The following is a 27,263-nucleotide window of genomic DNA, read 5'->3' on the forward strand; positions in this document are numbered from 1 at the left end:
GAGTTCCACAGGTTGACTGTGCATTGTGTGAAAAATACTTCCTTTTGCTTGTTTTAAACCTGCTGCCTATTAATTTCATTTGGTGACCCCTAGTTCATGTGTTATGAGAAGGAGTAAATAACACTTCCTTATTTGCTTTCTCCACACCAGTCATGATTTGATAGACCTCTAAAATATCCCCCCGAGTCGTCTCTTTTCCAAGCTGAAAAGTCCCAGTCTTATAAATCTCTCCTCATATGGCAGCTGTTCCATACCTCTAATAATTTTTGTTGCCCCTTTTCTGAACCTTCCAATATATCTTTTTTTGAGATGGAGCGACCACATCTGCACACAGTATTCAAGATGTGGGCGTACCATGGATTTATATAGAGGCAATATGATATTTTCTATCTTATTATCTATCCCTTTCTTAATGATTCCCAACATTGTGTTCACTTTTTTGACTGCCGCTGCACACTGAGTGGATGTTTTCAGAGAACTATCCATAATGACTCCAAGATCTACCTTGAGTGGTAACAGCTAATTTAGACCCCGTCATATACATTTTATATGTATAGTTGGGATTATGTTTTCTAATGTATATTACTTTGCATTTATCAACACTGAATTTCATCTGCCGTTTTGTTGCCCAGTCACCCAGGTTTGTGAGATCCTTTTGTAGCTCTTTGCAGTCTGCTTGGGACTTAATTATCTTGAGTAGTTTTGTACCATCTGCAAATTTTGCCACCAATGGTTCCTAAGGAATGAGCCGGAGGTTGCTGGTATCACATGCTTGAATAATTCCAGTGATTCCTTTTTGCTTGTGGCACTCAGGTTCTGTTCCTCTCCTATATGTGTCTGACATTTGCTCCCACAGCTTGGACAATGCAGAGGCGGGGCAGCCATGAGGAGGGTCTTTCACTCCTGTCCCCAGCAGAGGGAGCCATAGAACATCTCGATTCCTTCCCCTGGAGGCTGGGAGAAGGTAGCTGCTGGGATAATTTGATCAGTAGGAGGGAGACAGAGTCAGTGACTGAAAGGCTGCTGGCTGGGTCTTGCGGGCTGGGAGCACTGATCAGCATTCTTCTCGCTCTGCCAGACCTGGTAACATCAGCATTCCCAAAAGATTACAGTAACCATTGCAGATACTGTACTTGAGCATGGCTGGAGAGGATATCTGATTGGGGTGATGACCCAATACTGGTAATGACTGGGTGGAGGTGAGGCAGGTATAAAGGCCTGTGAGAAAGGAACACAAAGCGCAGAGAGCAGGAAGAGGGGAAATAACAGCTGTTGCTCAGGAGGAATGAGAGGCGCAACTGCTGAGATCTTATTCAGACAGGTGAGTGTCTGCAGATGACTGTCAGGTGAGCTGGGGTTTATTAAGGTTTTGCTTGTCTATGGCTGCATTTCTCCACTGGAAACTTCTGTGTGGGGGCTGAGTGAAGGGGAGGGATTGTGATCTGTTGATCATAAGGAGGTGGAGGCAAGGCAGGTTCAAACAACTTGTGTTCTCAGAGCGCCAAACCAGCGAAGGAGCAGCAAGCACCGGAGTTCCCAGAGGAAATTCTGGGAAGCAGACAGGCTGGAACCCTGAGAGATTCCAGCATGGGAGGAAGGCACATGAAAAAACACCAGCCAGGAGAGGGAATGGCTGGGGAAGGATCAAAGGCAGCCCTGTGGAAGTTGGGCAATGTCTGAAAGCTCATCAGGGCAGGGACTGTCTTTATTTTGCCTCACACCCAGCACTGAGCATGCGGTGAGCACTTCAGTAAGATGTAAGTGTGAATAAGGTTCCTCTCTCCAATGCAGGAGCAGGCGTATGAAGTGCAAATCTGTTTCCTCTCTGGGAAAAGAAGGCGGAGGGTTTCCAATGGTAGGGTTTTCACTGGGAGACAACACATCGAGCAAAGCTTAGCGGGTGACAGACAGAGTCCAAGCATGGGATAGCCAACCAGCAAGAGTAGAGAGGAAATATCCATGGAGGCTTTCATCCTAGCTGCCCAGGGAAGGTCTTCTGCTGAGGAGGAACACACCGGCACAACCAGTGACCAAGAAGCCAGCACTGTAAATGGAGTCTCTGCAAAAACAGAAGAGGCAATTCGTGCTGATTTCACTGTGAGGAAACCTGGCTCAAGACAATAGTGTTGGTATGCTGCCTTCCACAAGCTAGGAGCAAAGATGTGGGGAGAAGGGTGGAGAGTAGCTCGGAGCATTCTGAGGAATAACCACTCAGTACTGTCCACCGCATGGAATCGAGTGATGTAAGTAAAGCAAGTCATGGTAAAATCAAGGATTATTTCAGGGGCCCACAAGCAGGAGGGAGAATGTGTAAGACCTTGATAGGTGTTTTCAATGTGACATGGCACCAAAAAAGCCAATGAATGTCATCTTGGAAGCTGCAAGTTCAGTCTGGGCTCCTCAATGCAAGAAAGATCTTGGAACTGAAGGGAGAGCAGAAAAAAGGTTACTAAAGGGGCCTAACCTATACTGAAGTCAACAGCAAAATTCCCCACCGAGCTGCAAGATTAAGTCCAAAATGCTTTGTGGGCAAGAGGGATTGATTTAGGTGGGGGGAGAAAACCAATCTAATCGGCTCTGTCAGACCTACATCAACTTTATTTTCTCTGTTCTTTGTGGTATCTCTTGTTCTGGATATTTTAAAACCAGACTGAATGAAACATTAGTAAATGAGCTGTAGAGAACCCCCCAGTCTTGGCCAGAGGGATGGGCCAAATGACATCACAGATACACAGTTCTATGCTGGGTTCTCTCAGCTCCAGGCTGCTGCTGAGAGCAAACGGTTATTAGGGCTAGGCAAGCAAAATATTCAATCTGCTGACTATTGTCTGGTATTGTTTAGCTGAGTTGGAGCTAATATGGCTGAATATGAGAGTAATTTCCTCTTCGGAGGGCTGTGACGGTGGGAGGGGGGCTCCACTCACTGCTAGTCGGGCTGCTCTGGGGATTAGCTCATCAGATCGATGCCCCTTCTCATGGTTGCACGCGATCACTCTGTCTCTTTCTCAGCCTCTCTCTCAGTCGAGGAACCGCAGCAGCCTCTTCATGACTTAGCCCTCTGGCCAGGTCCCCCCTTCCGGGGTACAGTCCTTCAATTCTCTGTCACTCCCAAGCAGTCTTCCTGTTCACTGCCAAGCCAGTCTCTTCCGTACCCTCTCTGGCTGCTAGGGGAATCCAGGCCCGGCCACTACTCCGGGTTCCGCCGACTACTCCCGAAATTCTGGGCTTTTCTCTCCCAGGCCTCACTACTCCTTCCCTCAACTGTTTCCTACCCCTCCTGATTCCCCTCCCTAGTACCAGCCCAAACCCTCCTCCTCCTTCTTCCCAGGGCGTGACTGCCCTTTTCCCACCAGCCCCTGTCTGTTCCCAGCTTCCTGGCTTTATAGGCCCTACCTGTTCCTGCATAGCTGAACCTGCTTGCAATCAATTCCCTGCTCCCCGACTCTCCTTTCCAGGTGCAGCTTGTGGAGTTAATAGGCCTACCTGGCCACTTTCACCCTTTCCAGTCCTGTGTGGGAGTAGACACCTCATCACAAGGATGTAGCCAATTTCCATCTGACATGCACCATCTAGAAAGGAAAGTTAGAGAATGAAAAATGATCATTTGAGGGCTGCTTTCCCTATGTGCCTGAGCCCCTTGGAAGGAGCATTGATTGCGGACGATACCAAGCAGGTGCTTTGCAAGTGCTTTGGAGAATACAATTAAAATTCAAAATGATCTGGACAAACTGGAAAAATGGTCTGAAGTAAAGAGGATGTAATTCAATGGGGACAATGCAAAGTACTCCACTTAGGAAGGAACAATCAGTTGCACGCATACGAAATTGGAAATGACTGCCGAGGTAGGAAAGGGATCTGGGGGTCAGAGTGGAGCACAAGCTAAATATGCATCAACAGTGTAACACTGTTGCGAAAAAAGTGAACATCATTCTGGGACGTATTAGCAGGAGTGTAGCAAGCAAGACATGAGAAGTAATTCTTCCGCTCTACTCTGCACTGATTAGATCTCAACTGGAGTATTATGTCCAGTTCTGGGAGCCACAGTTCAGGAAAGATGTGGACAAATTGGAGAAAGTCCAGAGAAGAGCAACAAAAATGATTAAAGGTTTAGAAAACATGACCTGTGAGGGAAAGATAGAAAAAATTGGGTTTGTTTAGTCTCGAGAAGAGAAGACTGAGGGCGGACATGATAACAGTTTTCAAATACATAAAAGGCTGTTACAAGGAGGAGGAAGAAAAATTCTTCTCTTTAACCTTTGAGGATAGGACAAGAAGCAATGGGCTTAAATTGCAGCAAGGGCAGTTTAGTTTGGACATTAGGAAAAACTTCCTAACTGTCAGGGTGGTTAAGCACTGGAATAAATCGCCTATGGAGCTTGTGGAATCTCCATCATTGGAGGTTCTTAAGAGCAGGTTAGACAAACACCTGTCAGGAATGGTCTAGATAATACTTATCTGCCATGAGTGCAGGGGACTGGACTACATGACCTCTCAAGGTTCCTTCCAGTCCAATGATTCTGTCATTCACTTTAACCTACATGGCCACCTGCAAGGAGCTTAGGGACCCTCAGCTTACAGTTTTAGTCTCTGTAGTCAGGCAGTGATCTTAGCACTGGACTATGGTGTCAGTTCCAGATCTGAGTCTGCACCAATATTAACACAGATCTGTATCCAGCTCTGTGTTCTTATGGTGTAATTTTACCAAATCATTATGCTTCAGCTCACTTCCATAAGGATGAATGATGTTAATAAGCAAGCCAGTGCTGAGCCCATGCAATGCTCAAGGCTAGTGATCAGCAAAGGGCAGAGGTGGGGTATGGACAGATCCCTTCAATATTGGGTAGTGATGCAAAGGCTTGAATATTTTAGAGGCCAAATATCAGAGTTTCCCTTTGTTTTGCTAGTGTGCATTGTCCTGGTCAGTTAAATGTGGGATCTGTTTGCATCCAGCCAAACTGGGGGCTAAATTCTGGCCAATGGAGCACCCTGGGGAGCCTAAAGAATAGTGTCGAGGAAACATAAATGGGAGTGCCTCTGTGAGCAGTGGGCAGCGGCTCTTGCTGCATCTGTTTGGAATGTACAACATACTTTTCCCAGTACAATAGCTAGTATTCAGGGAAGATGAGACCTTTTCCAGTCCAGTCCCTCTTGGAGGACTGAAGCGCTACCAGCAGCTCTAACGAGCCCTCCTTGATGGCACGGTCATGTGGGCTGCACGCATAATTTGTCTCCAGCGTTCGAACAGGCTGTGACTTGTTTGAACCGTCCAAGTGGTTTGGATTTTCCCGAGATGTGGCGTGCCATGTGAGCTGGGCGCAAATGGAGAGACATCACCCTCTTGCATGATGACATCTTGCTCAAGGGGCAGCATCGCTTGTGTATCCAGTTCCACTCATTTGCTTCCTACAGGAAATGTTCTTAGCCAGTTCAGAAGTTTTCGTTCTGATGTCTTGCCAGAGCCGGAGCCTCACAATGGCAAGGCCTGCAGCCAGAGTGAAGCAACCCAGCGTGTGTATCATACATACTCCTTGTGCAATATTTGCATCGTCCAGGATTTATTGTTGTCCTTTTCTATTGCACAATGCACGTATCATGGAAAGAGAGAGAGAGGGCCAGGTCATCAGATGGTTTAAATCGCCATAATACCACTGACTTGAGTGGAATTGTGCTGGTTGATGCCAGGGGATCTGGCCCAGGGAGCCATGTAAATTCTAGATCTTCGTTCCTGAACAAAAGCTTCCATTTATATTTTCTATAACACTGCTACCAAGGCCCCAGCACTCAGGAACATCCGTACAAAAACAAATGCACAAATAGGATGGAATTAGATTTTATTTCATGGGAATTTAACTGTCGATCGCCTTTTGGTCCACGGCAGAATGGCTGCATTCCCGTAGTGCTGCGAGCGACTGTATGGGGTGATGCTCTGCTGGCCAAACCTGCGGCTCCTCAAATGGATCAGTGTATTCCTCGCATCCAGAGAACCGGACCTTTTCATATGCAGGACTCTGTGCTTTAATAGGCTTCTGTGGCAATGCTTTGCAAAGCGAAGCTCCATCTAGCCTCAAGGTCTGAAACACCTCTGTGAGTGGCCAAGGCGTGAATGCATAATCAGGATTGTCGAATCTGTTGCTGTATTATTCATCCTATAAAAGGCTCTTGATCTTGGAAAGGGAGCTAAATGGGGAGGGTCACAAAAGCAGGTGCTCTAATTGGTTGAAGGAGGCAATCCAAAGTTAGCAGGCTCACAAGCTCAGCTACCATGCCCCCACTCCCCTAAAGATCTGTTCCTAAAGTTAGTAGAATTCTTGCCAAGAGAGGGTTTTTCCTCGCACTGATGAGGAACGATTCACTAGCCTTTAAGTAAATAAATGCCTCCCCTCCCCCACCCAGCCTCTCAGTACCCTAATTAGCAAGTCTACAAAATCAACGCAGGGTCTTGGAGGAAAAATCCGCAGAGCACAATTTCAACCTTCCAAATTGCTATCGCATGTGAAACTCCTCAAGCACAGCCATGGGTCTGGCCCACAAAGGCCATAATGGATTTAATAATCAGTGATAAAGCAAGCCACAGAGAATAACGGAGAGGCGAAAAGGACATGCCGGGGGTGGGACATTATTGATTGTTTAGAGTTTTGTTCAGCTTTGTGGGGAGTAGGAAGGGATTTTCTAGGCTCCTATTACAAATACATAAATGACTATTTATAAAAACATGTGTTTGAAAAAAATGAGTGTAACCCTAAGAAACACGTATAGTTTTATTTAAGCCCAGTATAACCTTGGGGGTTGACTTGTTCTTCCAGTTCGTTCACTCCCTATTCCTTGAAAAATGAGTTGAATAATTTCCAACGTCCCTGCATCCTAAGAAGTCCCAGCCCCTTTTGATGTCATCACCTTTATCTACATAGGCCAGACAGCTCCCAGTTTATGTCCAGTTATAAAGGAAAAACTGAAAGCTTTGCCTTCTGCTCAGGACAAAGCTGAAGGCAGTTTAATGTCTACTGCAAAAACTACTCTACAAAGACATAGCTATGACCAAGATACAGAAATGAAGTCTTTGCCAGTGAGTCTTAGTTTTTTAAATGTGTAAATATATCATATAATAATTGAAATACTTACAGCTATATATATTACCATGCTCTATCTATATATATGACTATATGTTTTCAAGGTATATGTTTGAACATTGAATTAATATATTTTGGCAGTCAGGACAATACATGGGTACTTATCAAGGTACAATTTTTTTTTAATTTACAAGGAACGTTACTTCTTCTGGGAACTGGCATCTTCTTCCCAACTTGTCACTTTTGATGATTGCTATTGCAAAGATTGACAGCTCTGCATCATCCTTGTTAAACACACTGCTAGGTCTCTGTCTAACTATAACTGCAATGTTAATAACAAGGCAAGACAGCCTGGGAATATTAAGAAAATACAACAGGCAACAGACTCTATTCTATGTAGGTTCTTATACCACATTCATCACCATAGCAGCTAAGAGCGTGTGTGTCTATATATATATGGAATAATCCCTATATAGCTTTACATGCATTTGTGTTTTTTCATGAGCTATTTAAAAACTAATTATATGAAATCATCAGCCATTTCTCAGAAAGCAAAGTAAGAATCTTTGATAACTTGTCAGTGACAACCCTGAAATTCATTATTCTGAAGCTTCATACCTGTGTTTCATATTCATAGCTTCGTATGTGAAAGGAGTGTGTTTAACACAGGGGCACTTGAATGATCTCTTGTCTCTACTGTGTGTTCTGTGTTTCTCTGTTGTATTTTAAACTCAAGTTGACTGTATAACATGCATGAGAATTTTCTGACACTTGAGCAAATAATAGACTGTTGCTTTACTGAAAGTAACCATCACAAGCAAGACTTTCTTAGACGACAATTAGTGTTTACTGAAATAATTCCATGTTATTAGCAATGTGCTATGCAGCTTCTCTTTGGGTTTCTTCCACATTCTGGAGAAACATCATGTTTAAAAATACAGGGAAATAAAGGATTGAATCTGAGAAGGGGGACCAATAAAATTAAGTGCAAAAGTTCGTTGTGTTACCAGAACAAGTAGCAACGCACAACAACAGGGCTAATACTGATTTATTTTTAGAGTCTTGTCATGTGCAGTATTTTTGTCTTGAAAAGCATTCGAGTGTAAACAGCAACATGTAATGATTAAGCCTTCTGCAATAATGTCAATAGATAAAGCTTTGTAGCCACTAGCATTCTTTAGCTGCCCGTGCTGCAGTTGGGTACGCTTGTATATCTGCAGAGATAACAAATATACGGTACACGCAGAACGAGGTATGTGTCAGTAGCAAATGTTGTTAAAGGTGAAATTGCAATTTTTGTGCTAATCCCTCCCACCCCTTTTTTCAGATGCTCAGACCTTTCTTTAATTAATTCCTTCCAAACTGAAACGTTCAGACTTTTGCTTGCCCTAAGTCCAGAGATGAATTTGTTTAGGAAGTTTGAGCAAAGTCATTTCAGTCATTTTTGAGTTTTGGAAACATGACAAAATTCGGGTTTCCCTTTCTGTACCAATTGAGTGTTTTGCTTGTATACCTCGACAGCCAGAAATGTCAAACTTGGCTTATGTTACTGGCTTTGTGGAGATAGGAAAAGTAATCCAAGTTGGAAAAAAAGAGACCTGGTAATAATAGAGTGTTCAGACATGGCTCTTAGATCCATTTTTCTTTGTTTTTTCTTGCTGCCCTAAAACTAAGCCAGTTCAGAAGGTGTGTGCGCTCTGACCTGCTTGGGGTGTGTGTGCTCCTATTCCTACTGAAATCAACGGAAGTACTTTGAGGCAGCAGTAACCCCTTCTGGCTTCTGGAGTGAAGGTCAATGTAGTTAAGACCACCTCACTTCTGAGCAACGGGCACCCCAGTTAAGGATGTGTTTCTAAGTGTATTTGGTAGTGCTTTGGTAGTGCTTGGAAGGACTGATCAACATGAAAGTGCTTCCAGCCGTTCTTTTTTAATAATAATAAAAACACCACCCTCATTTTTGTATGCTTGGTGTGTCAACGTCAAAATTGCTGTAATGTTTGTATTTATAACCTCTGTTAAATAAAGTGAAACTTTTAGTATCACCTCCAGCAACCTCTTATCTTACTAGCGTAATAGATCCTGACTCCGAGAGGGGACGGTGTAACGTTGGGACGCTGGCTCCTACGGAAAGTGATGCTGATGTTCATTCAGTAGTTGGCACTCATTCCAGTAGGTTGGTATTAGGCCAGTGCCCCAGCTTGGTGTGAAAAGTGGTGGAGGGGTGTGATGAGGCTTAACCCCCAAGGCAAGGGAAAGCACCCAACCAATCAAGCTCAGCACCTGGAGGGTGAGTAGCTAATTGTCTCCTGGCCAGAGGAGGAGGAGCTAAGCTATATCAGTAGACGGAGGGATCTCAGCTGTAGACTGCAGAGGAGACAGGTCTCTGCGGGATAGAAGCCCTGGATTGGGGCTGAACAGGTAGGCTACAATAAGGGAGCTTTAGTTAAGCCTGAGGGGATGGAAAGGCTTTTAATTGGAAGACCTGCGTGAATCTTTATTCAGACTTAGTCATACTACCCCAAAAGGGGTTAGACTTTTACTTGATTGGAGGGTTAGGCCACGGATTACCCCAAGGGGAAGTCAGGAGTGGTCACCGGAGCTGTAAAAGCCCAGAGGGGATCGGAGCAAAGTCCCCTGCAATGCCATGTCTGCACAGCGGGGAGCAACCTAGAGCTGAGGATGTGTGTCCACTAAGGACACCTACAAGCAGAGATATCAGTGACGCATTCATGAGCATGAAGCCTGATGTCCATCTATGGACACTTAAAGATTCCAGGGCATTTTTGTTATGAGCGGGTTGTTAGCCTTCGTGCTTCAGCCAAATTCCAGTTTGCACAATTGCATTTTCATGAGGGAAATTCCCTCTGTGGTGTTGTACAAGGTGCGGGTGCTTTTCTTCCCTTCCTTCTCTAGACTGCGGGGTTCTGCTGAAACAGAGCCTACCGTATCCATTTTTTCTATTGCCAATCCTAAAGGGCACGGGGTTTCTTTTGGGGGAGAGGGCTTAAAATATATTTGGCAGAAAAAGAGTTATAGGCTATTGGCTGGCTTAGGGGATTGATAATGGGCTGCAAATCACAAGTTCAAATCCAGCCTTTGGTAGTAGGGATCAAAAGTTGCTTCCATTTAGTGGTGATTTGGTGGCTTGCATGGAATAAGTTCCAATGAATGGTCAGAAGCTACTGCCGCAGCTAGCCCTGACTGGGCCCTGCGTTGGCAATCTCAGCAGCGAAACCGAGGACTGAATCAGACCTGGAGACCAAACTTTCTCTCTTCCCACTGGGAGTGGTGTCTTCAGGTCTGGGGGGAGCCACGCTGTCCCTGGCCTGTGTATAAACGGAGTGTGTTGTTCTCCGGGACCGTTCACCAGCATTCTATTCACTTTAAAATGTTTTTTAAAAAAGAAACAGTGTGGGGGGCGGGGAAGATACCACCCAGTCCTCTGCTAACACATCCAAAGTCATTCGCTGGGGCAGGCCTCTTCCCACTGCTAATTCTTCAGGGGACCAGCTCAGCACCACTTCCAGAATAATACAAACTATGAGAATTGAGCAAGGTCAAGGTCATGTGTGACCTTAAACCACCCAATGCCTCAATGCTTGTATTAATTATTATTCATTTATTTATATCGCTCCATCGATGTGCATGGCGTGTCAGGTTTAATCCCTGATCCTCTAATATGTATTGGGACAACGGGGATTGTCCCCACCCTTTAGTGTTAACATTGCTTAGTGTATATCGGAGGCCTGAGTTTTACTGAGAAAGAGGGAAAGTTCTCGTTTGGTTCTGTCTGCAGCACCAGACGTATTTGCACACTCCCCTCCCGAGAGCTTTGCAACAGTTCCCAATGTCCTCGCGGGAATGTCAGTATCCAGCTGAGACCACCTGGGTTTTTATTCATTTGCGTGGTACTCCCCAGAACACTCGACCTCTCAGCTAAGTAGTTCCCAGTGTCCAAGTTCTGGGGACAAAGAGAACTTTGGGTGTTCCTTGTGTGAGCGCCAAGCCCTTTCACCTACGTGGCAGTGGTGAAACCCATTCTCTGCATGGTATGGAGAGAGGGGGAGCTAGCCTGCACCTGTTGGTTCTTATGGGCTGACAAGAGCCTTTTGTTTTCTTTTTGAATTAAAACAGACTTAAAGGATGGAGCAAGAGTGGGTGAATGAGGAGATGGGGGACGAAGGCCTCATTGAGTTCTACAGCTCCTTCAAGGACATGTTTGAGTTCTTCTGCAAGAACACTACCATCCACGGGACTATCCGCCTCGTGTGCTCAAGCAGCAACCGGATGAAGACGGCATTCTGGACCCTGCTCTTCCTTGCCAGCTTCGGAATGCTTTATTGGCAGTTCGCTCTTCTCTTCAGCCAATACTGGACCTATCCCGTCATCATGACCATGTCTGTGCACTCCGAGCCCAAGATGTTTCCAGCCATTACTCTCTGCAATCTGGACCCGTACAGGTAAAGCAGCATTTGGGGAGGGCTGCCATGGTTTCGTCACAGATTTGGGGTTGGACCTTGATTGAGTTAGGATGGGAAAAGGTTTCAGAGTAACAGCCGTGTTAGTCTGTATTCGCAAAAAGAAAAGGAGTACTTGTGGCACCTTAGAGACTAACCAATTTATTTGAGCATGAGCTTTCGTGAGCTACAGCTCACTTCATCGGATGCATACTGTGGAAACTGCAGAAGACATTATATACACAGAGACCATGAAACAATACCTCCTCCCACCCCACTCTCCTGCTGGTAATAGCTTATCTAAAGTGATCATCAAGTTGGGCCATTTCCAGCACAAATCCAGGTTTTCTCACCCTCCGTCCCCCCACACACAAACTCACTCTCCTGCTGGTAATAGCCCATCCAAAGTGACCACTCTCTTTAAAATGTGTATGATAATCAAGGTGGGCCATTTCCAGCACAAATCCAGGTTTTCTCACCCCCCCCCCACCCCCCTCCAAAAACCACACACACAAACTCACTCTCCTGCTGGTAATAGCTTATCCAAAGTGACCACTCTCCTCACAATGAGTATGAAAATCAAGGTGGGCCATTTCCAGCACAAATACAGGTTTTCTCACCCCTCCACCCCCTTTTTTTCAAAAAAACACACACACAGAAACTCACTGTCCTGCTGGTAATAGCTTATCCAAAGCGACCACTCTCCCTACAATGTGCATGATAATCAAGGTGGGCGATTTCCAGCACAAATCCAGGTTTTCTCCCACCCCCCCCACACACACAAACTCACTCTCCTGCTGGCAATAGCTCATCCAAACTGACCACTCTCCTTACAATGTGCATGATAATTAAGGTGGGGCATTTCCAGCATAAATCCAAGTTTAATCCAAGGATGGGAAAACTTTATCAGTGCAGATGTGGGTGGGGATTGAATCCCGGATTGAATTTGGTTGCAACAACTTTATTTTCGATGTGGATTTGGAGTCAGACCTTAGTTTGTCATGAAGGGTGGTGCATAGAAACTTATTTACTTTAAGTCCAGATTCAGGCGTAGAGGAGCTGGGTCCCTGGGGCTGCTTTGACTTCACTAATTGATTTTCTGTACCGGTAGAAGTATTTTTGCCCTGAAATATGTAGGTACTGTAACATCCTTCGTATCTAATCAACAGATCACTGCTGCTGGACACTAAGTGATATCTAATTGCTAGCTAAAACCTGCTCCTGCAAGGCCACTTATGTATGTGGGAACCTCTGTAGGGATAGTCCTATTGACATCCCTGGGACTGTTCACATACGTGCCAGACTGGAGCCCAGACTTTCAGGGCCAAATATTCATTCAATTAAATTCAAATTATGTAATGTGAAATTACCTAATTTGCCTGCAGCACTTACCTAACTTGCTTGCAGAAATGCCTGTTTGTGCAGCCAAGAGCAGGATCGTTGCAAATAGAACATTCAATCTGAGGGCTAAGATTTGGAAATTCAGCCACTGATAGCAACATCTCTGTCATAGTTCCATCTGTATTTCCCGCTCTGTGGTCCACACAGAGCACCCACTCTAGGCTCACAGATCCTCAGCCATCACCTCTCTTGTGCAGAGACCTGCGACTCTTTCCCTCCTGATCAGGGTTTTTCCAGGCTGCACAGTTCCCGGCTTATGCTGTGATATTCCCAGCAAGCCACACGGCTGAAACAGGCCAGTGTCCGGGCTTTGTTTTCTCTTTAAAGTCTATGAACAGCTGTAATTGCCAGCTGTTACAAATCACCATTCAGCTCTTTATAATTAAGCACCTTTATTCTTAAGGTGAAAGCATTACAGAGAAAACATACTAAAAACAATAAAAGAACACATGCAAATAAGCTTACCAGAGGTCACCTCAACTCCAGACTTGGGCTCTGGTAGGTATTAGCCCTTCAAAATCCACAGCTTGATTTTCCCCATGGTTACAAGTTTACAACTGTTTCAGATTCAGAACCAGAACAGCCATGAATAGCTCAGTCTTTCGTTTATACAGCCTGGGCCTTTGATCTTGTCCTCATGTGACAGGTGATCAGCTGACAAAGGCCTATTCTTCAGGGTATACTTTCAAATGGCTGGATTTTGCATAACCGGAGGTGGGGAATTTTGCATTCGCCTCCCCATGGATATTTCCCAGAAAATCTGCTTCACATGGATTGTCCCAAAAGTCTATTCTTGTCTGGCACATTGTTTCATATAGTCCTTTGACTATATGGAACATCCAGGTCTTACATCACCTCTTCCCCAAGGGAAGCTATATACAATCCCAGCCCAGAATAATACATAAACTTTGCATTAAGATAATTAAACTTAATACAGTAAGGATTTGTAAAGATATTGCAGGAAATTGCCATATCTGTCATAATGTCTGAACATTTTGGATGTATTCTACTCACCATCATGACTGGCTTTTCCAGCAGAGATGCCAAGGATTGAAACCACGTATGTGTGCAAATAGATAATTATACACTCCTATTATTTCTGTCTCCTATAGGTTTGACTTAGTCAGTGAGAAACTGGCCCAGTTGGACCAAATGGCAGAGGAAGCAATAGCTAATTTGTATGGCTACAAAACTTCAAGCTTTTCCTCCCATTATACAAAGGGTATCCGCATGAAGGACTTGCGAAAGGGAGGGTCTGTCAATCTGAACAGCTCCAGCTTCCAACTGAACCCCCACATTTCACTGGTGATGCTGAAGGAACCTGATACTGGGTCCAGGAAGAAACATTTCAAAGTGGGCTTTAAATTGGTAAGTGTAACCAAGCTACTGCTGCTTGTTAAGTAATCCATCCAACCCATGCAACAAGTTAAACTGAACCTGTTCTGCGCAAAAGATTAAATACAACATAGATGCATTTAAACCATAAAGCCTAATGAAGGGTCTGAGGATATCTGGGGAGATCCCAGCCCTACCATAATCCTTTACATGTTATCCTAGCTTCTGAGGCTCTTGTAGAGAGAGGGGATAATAGAGGTTCCTCAACAAAAACCAGCATTCAAGGAATGTCAATAGATAGAGCTTGTAGAATTAGCTAGCAACTGGGCTACATGCCACCGTTTTTTGCAGCCTTTCATAGTCCGTGTTTTTGCAAGATCCTTCCAGCAATACCAGAAATGAGAGAACAAACAACTGTACATGTGTGTGTGTACAGGGAAGGGGAGAGAGAATGGGTGTGTTAAAAATGCAGTAGATGGACAGTTAGATCTGGCAGTTGGATGTGATCAACTCAACACATAGATAGAATAGATCTGTGACCTTGGAAAAGTCAGTTAATCTCACTGTGCCTCAGTTTCTTCATCTATAACATGGGGATAGAGTAGACATGGAATTCAAAACCAAGGAGGAAGTGAAGCTGACAAATCATGAGATGCCCAAACAACTTTATTTTGACTTCTTTATTATCACCATGCCATATCTTGAGGTCCTTACTTAGGCTGACGTTCATTACCGACAGTGGGTGTTCCCCTGGCTAAGGACTCAGTAAGAAGGGAGAGCACTTCAGAGTTTGGCCCAAAATTCACTGGTTGTAAGAGTGCCTCCACGAACTTCACCCTTTCTTCTGCCAAGGTAATTGAAAAACAACGCTTCTCTTCCTTCTCCTGTTAAAGGGGTGACTCCAGCAAGATTCCTGGGGACAAGTTTAACACGGTCTTGTGTGACTGAGCTGTATTCTCACTCCCCAAACATTAGACTGCCACCACAGCTCACCTACTGCCAGGACAGAAATTCGCCTCGCACCTCACCTCCATTGCTCTTAACGACACCATCTTGTATCTTCTATAGCCGGAGTCCCTTGGGCTGCTCCTGTATGTGGGCTTTGATTGCCTCTCTCCTTTTCTTTTCTCCCCAGTGCAATGCTACAGGTGGGAATTGTTTCTACAAGGCCTACTCATCTGGGGTAGACACCATTCAAGAGTGGTACAGGTTTCACTATATGAATATCATGTCCCAGCTACCCGTTATAATCAACATTTCTTCTCATGAAGAGCATATACAAAACTTGGTCTACTCTTGCCAGTATGACGGGGAGCCCTGCAGAAAGAGGTAAATACCTGCCAAGGGGGTAATTGTGGGTTAGCAAAGGACAAAGGGATCTGTTCTCATCCACCTTGGAATTATGCCAGAGCTTGCAAGGAGAAAGCTGAGTGGAGGAAGTTCAGCACCTCTCATTATGGGCAGTTGGACTAAATGTGAGAGCCCTTGTTAGAGGTCAAACTAAAGAGGACGGTTTCCTCTCCTCTCCCCTCACCAACCCCACGAGAAACAGTAGCTGCTTGTTCTCTTTGAAGTTGATTTAATGCCTTACTGACACTTCTGCCTGGCATACCTGTTGGAATTAACTAGAGGAATCAGCTGCTTTGATGCATGTGTGATCAGCCAGCTCCTATCATGAGTAAGAACCTCACTAGGGAGGAAGGATATGGAGGCTGATTTGACTAGAGATGTTTCACATAATTAAAATAAAAGGTGTAATCTTTTCTCAGGATGATAATTGGTCTATTGGTTAGAGCAGTGGACTGTCTCATAGTTTAACTGGTCTAGTGGCTGGAGCACAGGGTTGGGAGCCAGTTCCTGGCTTCTATTCCCAACTTGTCCACCACCTTGCTATGTGATCTTTGGGCAAGTCACTTAACTTCTCTGTACCTCCATTTATTAGTGGGGATACCAATACACACCTGCCTCGCAGAGGGGTTTTTGAGGCTAGGGGAGAGAATGGCTAATAGACACTGGTAAGCAGTGGGAGTTGCCTCTTTGCTCTAATAATGCACGGATCTTTGGGACAGATCTTCAGATGGAGCAAACTGATACAGCTTGACTTGAACGGAGCTATGACAGTTCACCCCAGCTGAGCATCTGACCCTCCGGGTATAGTCCAGGGTTGGCTTTACTGATAATTCATAACAACCAAAATATCAACCTTGGCTTGAGTTTTCTCCCAAGTTTGGCTCATCCTGGAGTTTTCCTGGCAGAACCTTCTCTGTCATAGTTCAGAGTTTCTTCCGCCCCTGGCAAAGGCTCCTAACCCCCTTGATCAACCCAGCAGGAGCTAGTGGAATTCCACTGTACCTTCATGCATGGCTAAGGGATAGGATACCTCAACAGAAGAGCCCTGTGCAAGGGCCTCTCGTCTGCCACCCTGTAGCAAGAGCTGCAGAAATGGCACATGTTGTTGCTGTTATTAAATATTGGAAATTCATCTTTTTGATTGGGACCTGCTTTGTGTGCATACTGGGGGACTCCGATTTACCAATATGTCCCCACCCCCACCCCTTGGAATAGGACAGTTCTCAGATGAATAGTTATTTGTACTGCAGTTGCTGAACAGACCACTGGAGTGGCAAATCCCAGAGCATGGAAAGTACCAACTCTCTGGTCGGAGCTAGGGAAACAAATCCCCTACCAGTCAGCTGCAAACAAGCACCTGAAACAAACGAGCCCCAACTCTTAGGGTAAAGTATTTATCCAGGTTTATTTCTGTAGGGCAACGAACAGCTTTGAACAAAGGCCTCTGTGGCACTGGCTGTTGTCTAGTAATAATACTTTGTGCTTTACATATAGTACCATCCATTGCAAGGCTCTCAAAGTGCTTTCCAAAGGTGGGAAGGGACTATTGTCCCTGCTTTACAGAGGGGGAAAGTGAGCACAGAGAGGTGAACTGACTTGGCCAAGATCACCTTGCAAGGTGATGGCTGTCATGAAAAGAACCGCAGTCTCCTGAATGTCAGTTCTGGGGTGTTACCAGCAGCCCGCACTGCCTCCCTGAGAGACAGACGTCTGAACTGCAAACAGACAGCTCCTTATGAATGATCTAACCTAACTAAACTTCTCCAGTGGCCAGGGGAGTATGAGGATAATTGCCACAACATCAGGTGTGCCGATCGTTGCTCCGTTGGCTTTGCTCTGGAGAGTCCTGCCCTTCGGGGGGGAGGGATAACTCAATGGTGTGAGCATTGGCCTGCTAAACCCAGGATTGTGAGTTAGAGGGGGCCATTTAGGAATCGGGGGCAAAAATTGGGGATGGGTCCTGCTTTGAGCAGGGGCGTGGACTAGATGACCTCCTGAGGTCCCTTCCAACCCTGATAGTCTATGATTCTATGATTCAGAAGCTGACACTTCTGCCACACCACCAAACCCGCTCTTGTGTAGTTACACATACAGGGCAGCCTACTGTAACTGAATGAGACCAAATTGAGGAGGATATTGGTTATTGGAAACCCACTCACCAGCTCCCCGTTGACAAAGGGATGCCTCAGCAGAAGGCCTTCCACCCTTCATCCGCAGCGTGGGGTGTGCTTCGCCTGCTGGGATCATCTGGATGTATTTCCCCGAAGCAATTCCCTGCTAGGGCGTTAATTAGGGCACCTTGGTTGCTCTTGTCCTTTGCCTGTGGCACACAGTTTACTTAGACCAAGACATTTGAGTCCTCAGGAGACTACAGTCATTTGGCTCAGTACAGGGCTATCTGAGTGAAATGTAATGGCCTGTGATAGACAGGAGGTCAGACTGCAGGAGCTAATCGTCCGTTCCTGCCATAAACTCTGTGACGCTGAAGGAGCTATGCAGGGTTATCACCATGCCCTTTGCAGCTCATTGCAGTCTCTATAATTAAAGTGCTGCTGAACTGGCTGTTCCCTTTGCATAGCCAAAGCTATAGATGCCAGCATATGCTTGGGTCCAGTTGTGTCCTAACAATAAAACATATTAAATGCTCCTACAAGAAAACCCAGCAAGGAAATGTTTGCCTACGTGCTGTCAGAGAAAGTCTTGTGTACCCAATAAATCACTGGAGGTCTCAAGGGCTAAATTCAGTCTTGGAGTTAATACATTGACCTGAATTAGGTCCCAGGCAATGAGAGAGATGAAATTAACAGAGGCAGTCCACCTCCAACTTCTTTGTGTATATGAAAAATATGTCTTGTAAAGTTACAGGGTGTGAGATCTGAGTCTGACTGGCACTGGTGTTCAAGGCATTGTGTGGGGTCCCATCACCTGATGCACTATTACAGCACAAGAGAAATGAAGGAGGGAGGTTGGAGAAGCCAAATCCTTGCTTTAAATTTGAGCTAAAAATGCCTAACCTGCACTCTGGACATTGGAGACAGTGGTTACAGCAGGAAAAAGGCAGTCAGAACTCCTGGTTCTACTCCCGCCTTTAACGCTCACTTGCTATTCCGTTAATCACTCCATGCCTTGGTTTTCCTGTCTGTATAATGGAGATAATGCTTTCCCAGGTTTGTGAAGATCCTCAGATGGCAAGCATTATATAAGTACAAATATATTTGATTAGTTGTTATTAGTGTAAACAACACTGAGCTAGTTAAGCATAAGATGGGGATTGACGTGTGCCTGTTACTTGGTAGCTATCTGTTGGCTAGCCGCTAATTAGTTTATTGTTTTGTTTTTTTGTTGTATGAAAGTATCAGAGGAAGAGTGTGTTAGGAGACTGTAGCTCTTCTTAGATTGTAAACTCTTTGGGGCAGGGCCTTTCTTTTCATACTATGTTTGTGCAATCTCTGGCACAATGGGATCCCGCTGCCACATTACAATACTAACGTGGCGGGGAGGTTCATCCATAACTAATCATATTTGAACTCTTTTGTTCCAGCGACTACATTCACTTTCACCACCAGGTCTATGGAAGCTGCTACACTTTCAACAGCAAGGGGACAGACGTCTTCTGGAAAGCAACAAAACCTGGAATTTCCTATGGTATGTTATTTGGCCAGGGCCAGGAGAAGGAGACAAAGCAAATACCACAACACACATCCTGTTTGTAAACACCTCTAACGATGCTCGCCCCATAGTACATTACCTTCCAACACTGACAGACACACTGGGGATGTAAGAGATGACATCACTTCCTAGGACTTGCCCTACTGATTTGCAGTTTAAAGAGATGTTTTTCCTTTCCTTGTTTCTCCAGGACTGTCCCTGATCCTGAAAGTGGAGCAGAACGATCGCCTCCCGCTGTTGTCTACAGTGGCAGGCGTGCAAGTGATGATCCACAACCACAATCAGACGCCGTTCCTCGAGCACGAGTGGTTCGACATCAGACCGGGGATCGCAACTAGCATTGGAATCAGACAGGTGGGCGGGCCGGGTTCAGCGTCACCATTTCTCCTCCATGCGGTTTCCTTTTCGGCTGGTGCTGGGTGGGCCCGAGGGGAAGGACGGCCTTTCGGTTGGAGCATAGGACCGAGTGCTAGGACTCCTGGGTTCTAGGCCTGACTCTTCCATTCATGTTTGTTAGGTGTTTTGAGAGTGTCAGGTGGAAGTTACTATGGGAAGGGCAAAGTATCAGTTTTGTAGCCAAACCTTCTGAATCAGGGTATGCGGCCATTTGCTTCCCTTTGGCAGTTCAGCCTGTGGGATGGGAGGGTCCCCCACTTGATGACATAATAAACGAGAGCCATATTAGAAATGCACATCACTGACACAAAATGTGCTAGAGGGGATGGGAAGAAGAAACCCTTTTCATCCCCCCCTCGGCTGTGATGTCCTGTCAGTGAAGCTGGGGCTGCCTCTGCTTTCCCTGCTGCGTCTCAGACCGAGATCGAGCTATGAGTTGTCTCTGAGCCCGCAGCCGCTGGTAACCCACGGCAAAACGGCAAGGCTGAGAAGTGTGATAACCCATGATGTGCGCTGGCCCAGCAGAGAAAAGGAATCCCGCCACCTGGCCTCAGCGTGTAAGAGGGTCGCTCCCCACCTTCACCTTGAATGGCAGTCGTGTCTCACCTACATCTCCGGTCTTATGCACTCCTCCTTCTCCCCTCTCATGCCCTCTGCTCCACCCAGTCCTTTCTCCTTGCTGCTCCCTTTGTCTTCTGCCCTTAGCTTCACACCTGCACTTGGAACACCCCTCTGCTCTCCTTCTTCAAACTCACTCCTCCCTGGAATCCCCGGTCTACTGATCACCGATCCCTCCACGCCCGGGGTAGTCAATAGGCGGACTGCGGCCCAAATCCGGATCACCAAATGCTTTTGAATGGACAGTGGAATCTTTTTATTGACTTCTTTATTATTATGTATCGGTTTTGTAGTATTTTCTCTGGAGTCTGGACCTTGACCAAGAAATTTGGACCTTGACGACAAATAATTGCTTACCCCTGCTCCACGCCCTGCTTTACCTGAACGCTTGCTTTGCTTTCTGTCTTGTGTATGTTAGGTTTGAAGCTCATCAGGGCAGGGACCGGGAGTTATTCCGCACTATTCTGTGCAAAGTGGCAGCTGCATTTGCTGCTCCGTATTAACGCTCCATAATTGTATACGCCTCTTTTCTGTGTCCACAGGACGAGGTGCAACGCTTGGGTGGGAATTATGGAAAATGCACGGTTGATGGAGAAGATGTGGATGTAAAACTCCTGTACAACAGTTCCTACACACTGCAGGTACTGTCCGAGCTGATGGTCGGACTTGTAGCACCATTCAAACCTTGCTTGACAAAGCAATGAGTGAGAGGCTGGCAGTGCAGTAGGTTGCACACCTTGGGACATGACAATTTCCAGAAGTAGCTTGCACACTGTGGGACATGACAACTTCTTTTATCGAGCGGTGGAGGTGGTACCCAGGACACTGGAGTTGTCACCTCCTGGCAGCACTGCACTGGAGGCCGGATACTGAGCTAGATGGACTGCTGGTCTGTTCCACTGTGGCTATTCTTGTGCCCTCAAATAGGCTGCGTGGTTATGATGTTTGTTAAACCCCCATCCGTTGGAAGTCTGCAATATTTGTTATGGGCCCTGCACATGTCTCAAGAGCACACCCACGGGGTGAATGTATTTGAAAGCCTTTCGGCCCATCCGGCCATGGTAATACGCTGGGTATTCGTGCAAGGCGAAGAGCTGCAGCTCTTCTCCAGCAATCGCACGCTGTTAGCAGGCAAAGTTTAGGACCCAAAGGACCTCAGACTTATCCAGGGTTCTGTTTTTTCAGGCTTGTTTGCATTCCTGCTTCCAGGACAAAATGGTTGAAAGATGCGGCTGTGGATACTATTACTACCCACTGCCTCCTGGCGCTGAATACTGTAACTACAACAAGCATCCTGCATGGGGTAAGGGCGCAAGGCATGCAATCTCAGGCCTGGCCTGGTAGGAAGAGCTCTTGCTAGAACTGGATTTTAAATATAGGGCTTCTCAGATTATGGCTGGACTACCACGTATGTGGACTGATGCTGCCTAGAATCAGCTGGTAATTGGCAGCCCAATGATATAATTCACCAGCCTTTTGTCACAAATTAAATTACAAATGGAGGTGGGGAAGAGTTTAGTTCTAGTCTGGGGCTTTACCTGACATTTGTCTATCTTTCAACAGGTTCTGGGGGGGAGGGGGTGGTCTCCTTCCCAAAGAGACTAAAGGACTCTATCCTGCCACCTATTCTTGTGCCGAATCCCTGTAGGGCCCAACGGCAGCTCCAGCTGTACATGGATGGCAGGCTGTTTAAGTATCCTAATGCCATTAAGCATCACCTTCCCCAGAGATTAGCAGCGCAAAACAAAAAAGTACAAAGCCAAACCTCAACCAAGCTGTTTTACCAAGTAATAAGGGTTGTCTATGACAGTTTCCATTCATAGAAGGACAATCAGGCTCTTTCTCCTTTTTCTGGTTGATGTCTGTCCAAGTAACTCGTGCAGTCATCTTCAAATTAAAGTCTAAGCCCTCAGTGGAGGGAGACCCTGGCACTCAGGCAGGAAATTAACCGAGCCATCTGCAGCCGTTCGTAAATGGGGGTAGGACAGAGCAGCGCACTCTCCCTCCTTGCCGAGAGAATGTGGGGTGCCAGACCATCCTGGAGTTGGGACAGCACATTTCCTGGAGGAGCTGTCTGAGTCTGTTCCTTCCCATCTCCTCCTCCAGGCCACTGCTTCTATCAGCTGTACGACAGGCTGGCCGATCACCATCTCAGCTGCTTCGCCAAGTGTCCCAAACCCTGCTGGTGAGTCACTGCTGCAGGGGCCAAACTTGCAAGGGGGGGAAGGATTCTGATGAGGGTGTAGCTAGCTCAGCTTAGAGGCATGTAGAAGCCGTGGCTTGTCCTGTGTACTCTGTGCTATCTCTAGAATCAGAGACTGTCACTCATGATCTGAGCCAAGTCCAGGCCTGTATCTCCTGTCAAGTGAGGGCCCCCAGCACTTACTGGCATCAGCTGGAGTTGAGAGCACGCAGCACTGTGCAGGATCAAGCCTTAGTGCAGTAAGAGACAGGGGCCTGGCAAGCCTGCCATGAGAGATGCTGCCGATACTGCTGGGAAACACAAGTCCCTGCATTATGGTGTACATAAGCAAGCACTTGCTCATGTCCTGGGAATGTCAAGTGCAAGCCACCAAAACCGCATGTGGCGAAAGAGTTAACTGTGCTTGTACACCTTCACGTTTATATCGTAGTGACTGTAATTTCCCCTGTGCCTTCCCAGGGAGTCGTGGTACAAAATGTCTGCAGGGACCGCAAAATGGCCATCGACAAAGTCTGAGGTAGAGTACAGAGTGAATATGGATACACCGTGTTTGGAAATGTTTGCCATATTTACTATGTAGGTTGTTAGAGTCAAGGATATAAGTGGGTTCTGCAGATCCTTGCATCAGGACCTGGGAGATATTGAGAGCTCTGGTGGAAGGGCAAGACAAAAAGTTGGGATTGCAATAATCCAAAATGGCCAATGTGTTTGGGTAGATTGTCTTGTAGTTAGAGAACTCTACTGGGGCTCAAGAGGTCTAGATTCAATTCCAGTTCCGCTACAGACTCCTTGTGTGATCTTGGACACATCACTAAACCTCACTGTGCCTCAGGGCCCTATAAAATGGGGTTAATGATAGTCTAACTCACAGGGGTATTGTGGTGGTAAATTCATTACTGTTTGTGGGATGCTCAGATTTTGTGATGTGTATAGATGGCGTCTTCCTATTTCTCATGATCTAACGTCAACCGGCCATTAGAGACATATCTCCTGGTGATAAGTGTATGTGAAATAGAGGCATATGTAGGTACAAATGCATTACACAATAGTTGATATACATGTGTTTTCGAAAGACTCAATTAGTTGAATTGTTGCTCTCTAAGAACGCTGTCCACACATATCTGAGATACTCCCATGTGACTATTTCCCTGTCCTTAGAGGGGGCAATGATCTGTGATACTCCTGTGCTGTTGGCTTGTTTTTAATGGTGATCACTATATTTAAATCCCATGCCTTCAAACGTCCTGCTAGATCTCTTTTGGGATCTAACAATAGTCATGTTATCAGAGGTGAAATCTGCCTTATGTTCAGTATGCCCCAAGAGGGAAGCGCAGTGGCTACCCCAACAAGGCAGAAGGAATATGGAAAATTACTGAACCTGAAGCATAAAAATGACAACGGTGGTTACCCGGTGCCTGTTCCAAGCAGCAACATGCCAGTAATATAGCAATACTGTGTTGCAGGACTGGATCCACCAGATTCTGAGTCGGCAGAAGGGATATAATTCTACCAACAACAGGTTAGTCACCAAGAGAAGGTATGGGAGCATGATTTTTTCACCCAGAGGTACCTGAACTATTTGTCCTCATGGAATTGTAGAAGTCAAAGATGGAAAAAGACCTATGAGGACATTCCTTCTCCCCCCTTCACTACCTTTCCTTGTGTTAAATGCGTCAGGTGGTGAAGTTTCCTTCACTTCCCTTCAGACAGTTCTACAGACTTACAGCATACAAAGGAAACAACTATGCCAATGTAGAGCAGACCTTGTCCCCAGAACCCGTGGGCTGCAGCCTGCCAGCCAGACCATTAGCACGACGACCTCAGTGATAGCGGGATTCACTCTGACATCTCAGTTACACAGACAAATGGTTTAGCAACAAAACATTGCATTGTCAGGCTTTCTGGACATGCTCCAAAGCCCACTAAAATTGATTGGAAAGACTCCCACTGATTTGACTGGGGTTTGAATCAGGCTTTTTATCCTCCTTTTGTTTAGCCATTTAAATCTGTTGCTAGACACCCTTTGGCCCAGTTTAAAGGCCTACTTGTAAGGTTTCTCTGTTTAAAAAAAAATCAGACTTGGAAGCAAAACATAGACTCAGTGGAATGCCATGTAGGGAACCTAGCTCTGATGTCCCCCATTCTGTATTGAAGGAGAGACATCGCCAAGGTGAATATCTTCTACCAGCAATTGAGCTACCAGTCTATGGATGAATCTCCGGTGTACACAGTAAGTTGTACTGGATCAGCTCATTGCTTTAGTCTTCATTCCTGACTCTCATAATGGCCAACATCTGATGCTTCTGAGGGAAGATGCAAACAGATGGGGAGAATTTCCTTCCTGAGCCTAACATGGGATCAGATTATGTCCTGAAGCATAGGGTTAAATAAGATAAATAAGATATTATCCAATACACAGTGCCACACTAACTTTGTCCCTTGCCAACATCTACCCTGAGATTAATCTTTATAGGGAAACTCTTGTTTAATAAGGTTTTTGCTACCAAGGAATTGGTATGACACAGAGCAGATGTTGCCATGCACTCAGGCTGGGGTGGAAAAATCTGTCACACCCTGCTGTGCCTTGTGCATGGACTTTCAGGATCCCGGCTGAAGGGTTTGCATTGAGGGCAGGCACAGGCATTGCAATAGGTTTAATTGTCTGGGGGAAAGAACCGTGCAGAGCGTTGGGTGTCACAACTCCCACTGCGTTTGGAAAAGTTTTGGAAAACATTAGGATTAAAAGCGAAGTGCTGCAGCGAACCAAGGTGATCAGTAATCAGGAGCGGAGTCTTCAACCTCCAGCTCACTGGTCTGAAGCTGACCTGGGTTGGCAGAGAGTGGAACCTCTTAGCGTCTGCTGGTGCTTCATCCCAGGTAACATGGGTTCGTGTTCTCCATCCAGCCCCACATCCGGGGACTCCCTCCAGAAAAAAAAATGACAGTGCAACTCGGGAAGCCTGCATCTCTGCTGACAGTGCTGTATTTGCCCTTTGGATATCATTCCCTGGGGTTGTTGATTTGGTACCTATGTGTTTGGCATGAACTGCACGAAGCAACTAAACTTCTAATTAAAGGAAAATCAAATAATCTCTTTCTCTCTCTTCCCCCCAAATTAAAGAAAACTCTCAGGAGCCAAGATTTAGAGCTAGAGAACACATGAAGTGCTGAGTTGTCCCACCCCTAGCTAATTCACCGGCTGGGGAAATGCAATAAGTTCATATTTCATGAACTGCACCATGTATCCTGTCAATATAACCATTCAATCCTTATATGTCCCGTTCACAGGTGAATCTTCTCTTGTCCAACATGGGAAGTCAGTGGAGTCTGTGGTTTGGGTCCTCAGTGTTGTCCGTGGTTGAAATGTTTGAGTTGCTCTTGGATATAACGGTCTTGTCTCTCATATTCTGCTATCGACGGTTCAAGGCAAAGAAGACGCTGGAGATGGCCCAACCCCTTGCCATCTCCAGCGTAAGTTTGACCCTAGAGAATTATAGAGCCGTACATGAGGACCTTGCTGCAGATTGGAATTCCACCCAGACTAGCCACAATGTTGGGGCCGTAGCCAAAACCAAGAATGGCAACCTATCTTTCCACTCGATTTGTAACAAGACCCCGACACCAGAACTGAACCCAGATGTTGTGCTTAATGGATTCTGGCATATCAAGGATCATAGTGTAGAGATGGACCTAAACAGCTAATCCTGTGTGTGCAGAACAGAGAGACATATGTAAAGATTATGGGATGTATTCCACAGACATAACTTTAGGAGCTAACAGACACACCACATGCAGTCGGCATTTCTGTCTGCTACTTCTCTGGTGGCATCTAGGTATCTGACCTGCACAATGGTCTCAGGAATTGTGCAATGCCCTGATGGAATTCAGAAGTGGTTTTCTCTGGACTATATTATAGTGTCCCTGGCAGTTGCCCAGTCCTCATAAAAGCCTATCATAACTTCTAGATTGAACTCTCCTGAGGAAACCAGATCTGACTGGACATCTCCTGGCTTCAGACAGGCCCATCAGCATTTCATAACTGTACTCAAGTTAAAAGTTAACCTACCCATAAATAAAACGTCTCCAGTCAGCATTTTACAAGTATATGCTCTATCAGTTAACACCAGTCTGGGAGAGCAAAGGATGGGATAACACGAGGCTGCTGTAATCCTAACCTCATTTCCAAAGCAGCGCTTCTCTTCTTAGTATACTGCTGTTTCACCGTGAGCATGATACACGGGAATCCCTGGTAGGGCCACAATTGTGCTGAACCTAGATCCTTTCATGCGGAGTTCAATTTTATTGAGAGGGGTTGGGACAAATGAGGGAATAACATTTTTTCTCATAACTGGTGTCTGAGTTGCTTAGAACTTTAAAACACACTGCATTTTTGCTGCAGCATGTTTATATTATCAAGAGATCTATACAATCTTAATGTTAATATTTGACAGTAATTTATGTGTCTATACAAAGGAATATAGAGACTTATTTTTAACGTTGATGTTTGGAAGACTATATTTCATTGAGCTCCAGTTGTTAGCCTTGATTTCTACTAAAAACGAGAATTAACAAGGAAATAATGAGTCTTGCACTGATGTGTTTTGTAACTTTTTAAATAAATAAAATGCTCTGGATTCAGACTGTGACCACCTTGTGCCTTCAATCAGTGTTTCATCTTCCCCTACCTCTGAAGTAAAACTGAAAACGCCTTGTAAATTTTCCTGGTTTCACTGACGCTTCTGTAAATGCATCTGTATCCTCCCCTGA

General features: G+C 45.6%; 1 protein-coding gene across 1 annotated transcript; it reads left to right on the forward strand.

Moving 5' to 3' along the window:
* The first annotated feature begins 6,942 nt into the window (after positions 1 to 6,942).
* Positions 6,943 to 26,990, forward strand: SCNN1D (sodium channel epithelial 1 subunit delta). The gene is made up of 13 exons (XM_073316430.2): positions 6,943 to 7,063; positions 11,202 to 11,527; positions 14,038 to 14,293; positions 15,396 to 15,589; positions 19,152 to 19,255; positions 19,470 to 19,633; positions 20,836 to 20,934; positions 21,479 to 21,596; positions 22,400 to 22,478; positions 22,956 to 23,013; positions 23,960 to 24,015; positions 24,651 to 24,726; positions 25,785 to 26,990. Exons 2-13 carry the CDS (start codon positions 11,211 to 11,213, stop codon positions 26,196 to 26,198), a joined length of 1,935 nt encoding a protein of 644 aa, XP_073172531.1. The 5' UTR covers positions 6,943 to 7,063; positions 11,202 to 11,210; the 3' UTR covers positions 26,199 to 26,990.
* Positions 26,991 to 27,263: the final 273 nt, after the last annotated feature.

This window comes from Lepidochelys kempii, chromosome 18, assembly GCF_965140285.1.
Source record: "Lepidochelys kempii isolate rLepKem1 chromosome 18, rLepKem1.hap1, whole genome shotgun sequence".
NCBI lineage: Eukaryota > Metazoa > Chordata > Testudines > Cheloniidae > Lepidochelys > Lepidochelys kempii.

Bases quoted from the DNA above. Each gene is read 5' to 3' on its own strand.
- SCNN1D (XM_073316430.2), top strand. From the start codon at position 11,211: ATGGAGCAAGAGTGGGTGAATGAGGAGATGGGGGACGAAGGCCTCATT. The intron at 19,634-20,835 runs GTGGGCGGGCCG...CTGTGTCCACAG, and splicing joins CTAGCATTGGAATCAGACAG to GACGAGGTGCAACGCTTGGG. The intron at 24,727-25,784 runs GTAAGTTGTACT...TCCCGTTCACAG, and splicing joins ATGAATCTCCGGTGTACACA to GTGAATCTTCTCTTGTCCAA.